Below are 9,328 nucleotides of genomic sequence, written 5' to 3'. Positions count from 1 at the left end.
CGTAACGTCCGTAAGGAAATCACCGCGAGAAAATCGATTCTATGTTGATAAAAATCCGTGACACGGCGCTTTCTCATATTCTACGTTTTGGGGGTTTTCTGGCCGGCCTGACCCCTATACCATTTCCGTGCCGTATACGACGTTATCGATTCAATATACCGGTATCTTGTCGGTGTTATAAAGATCTATTTCTGTATAACCTTTTTTTTTCAAATCCTCCATATGTACCTATATATATACATATAGTTTTAAAACGGCTTGCAAATAGATTTACAAACATAATTTATAAGTATTTAATTACAACAATACAGTAAAACTCGCAGTATGACGTATATAAGTTAGAAAGTATTGTATTTTTGCGTAGATTAATTATTTTTAAATAGTATTGTATAAATTGTTAATTTGTATGAATATTATAAAACCGGCGGCATTATATCAATTACGTTATATTGATATTAACGATGGAGTCGTGCGATTTGTATAATTTACGTGCTTCTGCATTACTAAAACGTTTCAATAAACGTTTGGTCAAACTTAATCAACTGCTTGATCGTTTAATGGTCTCTCCGACGATCCTAGAGTGACCAATCCAAATGCTTTAACGAGAAGCAGAGCGGTGGAACTTTGAAACAAAGTTCGGAAACTCGAACCTCGAAAAACAGCCCTGGTCAGGATTAGATTAGTTCGAGGAATTTGTTAAAGATTGAGAAAATTTTCAGAATTTCTGTCACATAACGTGGACATAACGCGATGTTTGAAGAATTTCTTTGAAATTTTTAGAAGTTGACATTTTTCGGCTTCTTTAAAAGTTCTAGACCAACAACGACGATTTCGTACCAGGAGAACACGATGGCATAGGAGGTGGCACAAATTCTTGGGAACGACTCGGATACTCCGAGTATCGCAAAAAATGCAAGGAACGACGTCGTATCGCTATACTCGCTAGAATTCTAAAAAATGACGTCAAATTCTCACAATTTTCGAACGTCTACAGACATTTATTTAGATTCGTTTATTTATATCCTCGATGAATATTCGCAAAGAAAATTCAAAGTTCTTCTGATTTTTTTACGTTTCACTTATCCTAACTTGCGAATGTAACAACTAAGAGGAGTGGAAGATGGACGGAATTAAGGATAAACGATAAGACACTCAAGACAAAACGATAAGGAATATTGGCTGGCACCGATAGACTTCAACTTGATTCAAATGTCTCGCATCTTGGTTTATCAAAAATGTTAAGGATCGCACGAAAGATTCGAGTAAAATCTCGTTCGCTTATGTAAATCATCGCAAAGCGATGTTCAAGTTGGTCGAGCGGAAACGAGCGGAGACTCGCTAAGACATACGCAAATGGGAGGAATGAGAGCGGAAAGCGGACGAGTACTTGTCCGAATTACGTCTTACAGCGAGCTTCGATGTGACGTTAATTGGTAATAGGTTGTGTCGTAACACAGTCGGAGTCTACTCCAACATCGAGTACATCGCAGAAGCAGAGAATTCTACATTTCATGCGCGAAATGTCTTGTTCTATACCTTATTTAATTTCATAGGAGAATTTAGTTTCAATTCGAACCACTACTGTATCGAATCGATAATGTTGTACGTGATACGAATATGATATAGTGCGAGCCACCAAACGTGGGACACGGTAAAGAATCGAACGTCCGGTGTCACGTTCATTCTGTACCTCGTCGATGATTAAAGTTCCGATTCGGTCGATAAAACGTTAATTTGCGTATCTGCGACGGGACAGTAACTCGATCGATAAAGTAATCTGCAAACTCGGCTTCGCGCTATTTCCTTCCAACGATAATGCAGATTACTGTTTCGCGCGCTTCATTATCGACCTGATCTACGATTACGTATGCGTTCGATACGTGTTTGCCAGATGGCTGCATTTGAAAGAACTCTTAAAGGCGCGTATTATTTAAACCTTCTTTCGCGTTTCTCAGAGAGAGACTTCTCGAATGGTACGAAATAGAAAAATTCTTCTTCGAAATACGTACGCGATTATGCGCGTATACACGATAGCCTCTCGGATCCATTGCAAACGCGTTCATCGGAGTTACGATTTTGTTTTTCCCGATGCACACTGTCAAACGATCTCGGAAAACAAATGCAACGTTTCACTTGGTAACCAGGCCCATTAGTCGCAATTTGGACATGTCAGACGCCCAATGAAGGCGTTACAAAAATTTCCAGTAATACACCAACAGGAATAACAATGTTTTCCCGGGCCGCCAAGTCCATCGTGAAAACTATCGGTCAGCGAAAATATCATGCTGGTGAAGAGAACATCAAGGTATCTCGAATACTATAAAAAATAAATCTAATATACGACGCGTCCTCGGCTGAAAGACATCTCTCGATCAGACGTTTCGCAGTTAAAAAATGGAAAATATCTTCTCATACTCGAATCGTTTGTACAGTCGGCGGTTATTGGAGGCGCAGGGGAAGTAGGACGATCTCTCTCGCAAATGTTGAAACAAACCTCGAAGCTCGACGTACTCGCACTTTATGACGTGGCCGCGTTAAATAAACGATATTTAACACCGATGAAAATCAAGAACTTCAAGGACAGTAGCACCGCCGCAAATACCGCGGTAAGATTTTCATATTTCCTTTGTCTTCTTTCTCGTAGATCGCCTTCCTACCGAAATCTCTCGAATTGAAATTTCCAACAGAATTCGCGGATGCTGACGATGCTGGAGAAATCGAGATCGAATAAGAGCGGCGAACATCTGCAAACATCGTACTTCTCGAATCGTGTGTCAAATGCAAACCAGGTAATTCGACGTTTTCTACCAATATATATACACAGAGATAAATAAAACAAATTGAACAAATAAAAGTATCGTACAAAGAATGCGACCGAAGAGCTCGTCAGAAGCCTGCGTCAGCTGCCTATCGCCGAGGAATGCGCTACGAATCAGTTTGCGAGACCAACGATGGAATCGCAGGTAAGAATCTTTGTTTAACGTCCTTACTTCACCTAAGGATTGACAAAATTTCGATCGAACACGTTTGCATCGTAAATCGGTACTTGAATCGAAGTCGAGTTTCGCGCGTATTAATACGATTTAAACGCGATCGCGCGTCTCGTCCACTTGTAATCGCGTCGATGGCGACCATTGGATGAGGAGGAGGATAGGGATGAGAAGCTGACGAGGCGGCGCTAAAATATTCCACCGGTTGACAGAGTTTCGTGTGATTTTTTATACTTCGAAAGACGGTCGAAAAGAGCAAAGACAAGTTCGTGCGTTTATATTCTCGCGGTGCAACTCGACGACCACAGAGGATCCGAAAGTTTGAAATACAAGCAACGTTGCGGAGGCTCGAGTCGACACGACAAGTTAATTTTCCAAAGATCAAAGAAGAACGTCGATTAGAGTTCTGTTACGAAACGGAAGGCGGTAGGAGCAGATGTAACTGGTGAAAAAGAAAAAGAAGGGAAAACATCGAGGGATTGCTTTTGCCTCGAATCGTTGCTCGGCTAACGGCATGCGGATCACGTTCGTGCGCCTCTTTTTGCCATATCCCTGTCCCCTAGAAAACGCATCATGACGAGAGACGATGGACGGGGCTTTGAACACGTTAAATCCGCCAAATAAACGTCCAAGTATTTGCGATGTTACTTAACCCTTTCGCTGTTAAAATTCCTAAAATTCCTTACGATCGACCATCGCGTTACGCTTCTTTGTTGTACGAAGTTTGCCTTGGAGAAAGTGTTAATCCTTCAACGGTGTAGTCGGAGGAAATATAGCCAAAGCTTTAATTTGCTCGATTTATTCCATTCTAACGCTCGTTGCTTATTAGAAAAATGTAGTTTTGCGTGTGTGACATAAAAAATGTGGGTAATCTTGACGAAAATTGTTTGTTCGAAATTTGTTGTTACGAAGTTTGTTCGAAAATTGGAAAAAGTTAATCTTTGCGCGGCAAAGAAAAATATTGGAATTCTGTTAACACTCTGACTGCCACGTTGGTCATACTACATGACCGGTCACGGTTTCTCCCGTAACGCCACGGTAGTCATCGGTGACCGGAGCTCTTCAACTTCTCACAATTGTAAAAATTGTATGAAAATTGACAGTTAGGGCATTTCGAATATAACCGATAAATAGAAGATACTTTGAAATAAAAAGTGCCCCGTTTAACGATTAAACGTTTTTATTAGAACATCGATAAAAGAAAATGAGAAGGGTAATTTACTTCGAGGGGTAATCTACGAATATTATTACAAACACATCTTAGAAAATAATCGTAAATGCCGCTTTATGATCGTACAATTGAAGTTACAAGTGTGAACATACCTTGTTATTATACATAGAACGAGCAAATACCGTTTACTGATATCTTCTACACGTTTCAACGATATATTCCGCACGTTTTGCTTGCGACGAAATAACAAACGCGAATGTTTTGTTGAAATAAACGAAGCCTTGTTACAATATGTCGCTATCGATTGTTACCAAGGCGCCACGACGGTCATCCGTGATCGCCATCAATAAGATAAACGGTCCATTGGAGAAGAACGTTGTTCGACATCGTCGATTTATCGTTATTCTGTCATTATATGCTTTGAGCAATAAAAATACTCGCGTGGCGTCCTGAGCGAAACGCGTGATTTCGGCGTGGCAGTCAAAGTGTTTAAACGTAAAGAGTGTCCCAACGCTTTTCGTTTATTCTGAATTCTTGATTATTATACGACACTGTTAAAGGGTTAATTACCATCCTCTATCCCCTCCTTTACCTCGAGGAATTATCCAAAGAGAAAAGTATAGAAAAGAGATGTAAAACGTTCGATGGAAAGAACCAACGACCTTGAAATCGTCTCTCCGTCTGTTCTCAGGGGAACCACGCGTGCGCTAACGATCTGCGAGGTCCTAGAGTTCTCGGTGAAATGGGGCCCGCTACGTTCCAGCACAGTGGCCGCATCGTTTCCGAGATCTGTAGACAGTTTCCCGATTTCGTGAACTACTTTGTCAAGACTCGTTCTAATAACGACGACGTCGCTTCCACGCGACGATGGTACTCGAACATCGCGCTATCTTGCAACGTTAAAAGCGAACTAGACTCGAGAAGTCCGATCACCGACTTTGCCGTACATTTCGAGAAAGCTTGCACACGGAGAAACACGGAGAAAATTTCTGTGACGACGAAGAACAGCCACGCGCTAGAGAGAATGGATAACAAGAATCGTTCGACGAAGAGGGATGGCAAACAATTGAACGCGACGTCGTCGGAGCAAACCATGAAGAAGAAATTGTTCAAAGACAACGAGAATCGAGCGGCGTCGCAAAGGTGCGATCGGAAGAGAAACGAAGCGAGAAAGTGTAACGAGTCCAAGATCATAGAGAAAACGACGACTAAAGTGGAAAAACGATCGAGCAACGTAGAGAAGTCGAAAAATTGGACGATTCCAGCTGCTTTGTCGGACAAGAAGCCTAAGATGTTGTACGGTTTGGTTCGACAGAGACGCAAACCCCTTACGAATTTCTTCTCGAGATTCTTCGAGGTTCGGAACAACGACCTCGCGGACGATTATTACGGCAAGTTGGGCGGTTGGAAAATCGACAGGATCGATTGTGCGGCGAATCAAAAGATACTCGGGGAATCGAGTCGGGATAAATCTCGTAGAAGGAGGAGTTATCGAGAGAATAGATCGAACGTTTCGACTTCCGTAAGCGATTTAGCCGCTGGTTCGTTAGAGGGAACGGAGAGCTCGATGATCGTGGAGAACTCGAGATCTCTCGAGCAATTGGAGAATCGAACGATAGTGCAACAGTCGACAGAGAGTTCTAGTTGCGACATAATCGAGGGAAGAGCAACGACAACGAGCAACAGCGAGTCGGAAATCGATACGAGTGAAAATGAATCGACGCAAAAGATATCGTCCAAGATCGCCTTATTCCTGGAGAATTTGAAGATCAACGGACAAAGATCGCATTCGCTATCGAGTCTAGTTTCCTACAATCTCGAGTCTCTGTTCACCGACGTGGAAGTGGCACCGATTTTGAAGCACCCTACCCCAACGTCTATTTCGTTCTCGTCCAGCGACAGCGACTGCAAGTTGTCGATGAAAGATAAACTGAAGAAAATCTGCGGCAAGAAGAAGTCGAAGAAGGAAGATGAAACGTGTAAAAAGAAAAAATGCAAAGGGATGGATGCGGCTAAGAGTTGCGGTAAGAAGAACGAACCGCCAGCGTGCAAGAAACGAGACGAGTGTAAGAAACGAGACGAGTGCAAGAAGCAGCCAACCTGTGACGAAGATGTGGAGGATCCCTGTAAACCTTGCAGATCGGAGGAACACCACGGGCCAACGTGCAAAAAGTACAAGGAAGAAGCGAAATACGATCCTTGTGACAAACTTTGGAACGACGAAACTCACGGCCAACGGTGCAAAAAGCAACAGAAGAAGAAGAAGACGACGGCTGATACGTGTTGCCAGAAGAAGGAGGAGAGTTACGATGCGAAGAAAAAAGAAAAACCAAAGAAAAGCGAGAAAGCCAAGTGTCCACCGGTAATTCGGGCACCAGGATGTCCTCAGGACGACGATAAATCGGGTGGAACCCGAAGATACTCTACCTTCGACTCGAAAATTAACGCGAATAATGATTCCGATTACAAGGATATTTGTAAGACGGACGAGTCGAACGACGTTTCCATCAATTCGCAGCGTAGTCGGCAAGAAAAGACGAGGAAAGTTGGTCTTCTCGACTCGAATGCCTTTGACGTTTCGTGTCCTTATCGTAACGAGAACTTCCGAAATTATTGAACGTCGGTTATCTAACCGCGAGTTATCTCGCGTATATTTGTCCCGATATCTTGGAATATTCGAACGAAAATTATATGTAGCGTGCGTGAAAGTTGTAACGTGAATAAACGTATTTTTCGAAAGTCACGTATATAGTTCGATTCCATTTTATCGACACGCGTTTCTTTCGTACACCGATTGTTTAAAGAAGGTACAAAAAATCCATCTGTGTGCTTTGATTTTAATTCCAGCCGCAGGTTACGCCAGACACCCTGGCCAGACACCATCGGAACGGTAACGCTGTCCAAGTAAGTTCCACAAAAAAAAAAAAAACAAAGTATCTTTGTTCAATACGTTACAGTTTATCATCTCTCGAATCGGTCGCGAGCACTCGATAACGATGATCGAGCAGCGCGTGAAACCGTGACTCGTCGCTATGGCTCCACCTCCCTTCTGCCTCTTCCTCATTTCCAAATTTAATCGTGAAAATTGAAAAAAAAAAAAAAAAGAAAATAAATCAATCGAAATGTCGGATCATCCTCTCTCCCCGCAGAGGGCGAGCATCGGTTCGCTCGGAATCAAGGGATCGAGCGCGCGAGCCTCGGACCGAAGAAACAGGGGCCCTTTGTCAATGACCTCTAACTCGATCTTCAACCACGTCACGAAGAACCAAATCCTCGACGGTCTCGCCAGTTCCTATCGAGACATGGTACTCTTGGAACAGGACAGAATCAGCAACGACGACTACTTCCCCCAAGGCGAGGAATACGAGGACGAGATTGGTTTAGACTATGGCCAACTGCAGAAAGAGTTCCCCAATAAACGCGTTTCCAGAGACGAAGACATGGACTTGCGTCCACGGAGTCGTTCGTACGATGGCACGTCGTTTAAGGATCTTTTCGAGTCGTTGTCGTCGAAGAACGACGCGTCGAATCCCCTTAGTTTAAGCGTTTAAATGGCAACCACTTGAAATTCATCGAAGATACGAGACGTTTGTTGCCTATGCGTTTACCATCGTTCGTCTAATACTACTATAGAAGATCGTCGATAAAATATCGTTTCGCGGCGGATTTCGCCTTGCGATCGTGATAGCCATCTCCTTCGAATACCATCATCCTTTACTTTCCATTCGTAACACACGTTCGATTCAGTCGTGGGCGAAGGAGGGAGGTGGGCCAGAGGCAAGGCGTTTGCAACGAGCGATCGCAGGAGAAACGAGAGACCTAAGCAAAACGCGATATGATGTATCCAGGGTGTAGGGAGAAAGAGGCGGCAGCTACGATTGGGCGAGCCGGACTGCGGCGAGGATCCGCCGGATTGGCCGAAAAAGAGCCCTTGCCATCCGCCAAAGGGCCCCTGTAAGCCCATGGGTCCACCGGGCTATCCCGCGAAACCGAAGCCGGAAAAGAAGCCGTTTTGCGTTAAGTGTCCAGCGAAGAAACCGTGCAAAACGAAAAAATGTTAGGCGTTGGGCGTCACGCGCACCGAGAGACAGAGGGTACGTGGAGATAGCGGCGGACTAAACGATCCTCTATCGATCAAAATCTCTGTTGTCTGCGTCGTAGGCCAAATACGATTTAAACGCACCGTTGCTGAGGCCTCTTCTCAAGCTTTCCACCGCGATGCTTGGTAACTTCCGAACCAGAAGTCGATACTCTTTGGGATCGTACGTTCTTAATGGGCGCAGTTGGGCGTCGTCGAAAATACCTAACGCGAGCCTGGCGTTCGCGAGGAACTTTACCGCTACACCCGCCCTATCGAAGGATAGCGAGAAGATCGTGCGTTTATCGAAAGGATTGACGAGACGCTTGTGGCAAGAGCAAGCGAGATTCTTTCGAAACGATTGCACCCTGATGGGCAAAGCGCACGGCAAAAGGCCACCTCGTCCTCCCTCCAAACTCTCTTCCAAGTCAGCTCCCGATTGTAGCAAAGGCCAGAGTTCACGGAGAAGGTCTTGCAGACAATCGTACCAACGACAGAAGCCGTGTATCCCACAGGATAAATGCGTGCCACCCGCTCCACCGTGCTCTCGTCCACGTCCGAAGAACCCCAAGTGTCCCCAGCCTGAAACACCTTGCCCACCCCCTTGTCCCATGCCCTGTGAAAAACCCGTGGAGGAGAAGCATCTGCCGCCGAAGATATGCTATCGAAAGTGTCCTCTGCCTCCGAGACCGCCCAAGCCTCCCAAGTGTCCCAGGTGTCCAGCTCCATTGCCGCCTCCACCGCCACCCAAGGTACCTCGACCGCCCAAATGTCCGCCACCCTGTCCGCCACCTCCCGCACCACCGCCACCCAGGTGTCCAAAAGTGCCAAAGTGTCCCGAATGTCCACCGCAAAGAGAGTGTCCGCCGCCACCGCCTTGCGAACCTTGCCCTTGTCCGCCGCCATGTCCTCCAGCCTACTGTCCACCTCCACCACCGTGTCCACCTTGTCCACCACCCATTCCGTGTCCCAGACCACTTCCTTGCCCACCTCCCCCTCCACCCAGAATCTGTCCACCTTGTCCACCGTGCGCGGAGTGTCCCAAACCTCCACCCTGTCCACCTCCGCCACCGTGCAGTCCTTGCCCCT

The 9,328-nt window shown here is 45.2% G+C and overlaps 1 protein-coding gene across 1 annotated transcript in view; it reads left to right on the top strand.

The window, feature by feature from the left end:
• Nucleotides 1–2,077: 2,077 nt before the first annotated feature.
• The window catches only part of LOC100744781 (proline-rich protein 12-like), a 9,411-nt gene continuing 2,160 nt past the window's right edge, over nt 2,078–9,328 (top strand). The window contains exons 1-6 of the mRNA XM_033321668.1: nt 2,078–2,305; nt 2,433–2,606; nt 2,688–2,789; nt 2,868–2,963; nt 7,009–7,065; nt 8,323–9,326. Coding sequence (XP_033177559.1) covers nt 2,228–2,305; nt 2,433–2,606; nt 2,688–2,789; nt 2,868–2,963; nt 7,009–7,065; nt 8,323–9,326 — 1,511 coding nt within the window. The 5' untranslated portion in view covers nt 2,078–2,227. The remainder of the gene's footprint in view (nt 2,306–2,432; nt 2,607–2,687; nt 2,790–2,867; nt 2,964–7,008; nt 7,066–8,322; nt 9,327–9,328) is intronic.

The sequence above is a fragment of the Bombus impatiens genome, unplaced genomic scaffold (assembly GCF_000188095.3).
Source record: "Bombus impatiens unplaced genomic scaffold, BIMP_2.2 scf_0478, whole genome shotgun sequence".
Taxonomy (NCBI): domain Eukaryota; kingdom Metazoa; phylum Arthropoda; class Insecta; order Hymenoptera; family Apidae; genus Bombus; species Bombus impatiens.
The sequence above is the reverse complement of the archived record's forward strand: the minus strand, read 5'-3'. Positions and strand labels throughout refer to the sequence as shown.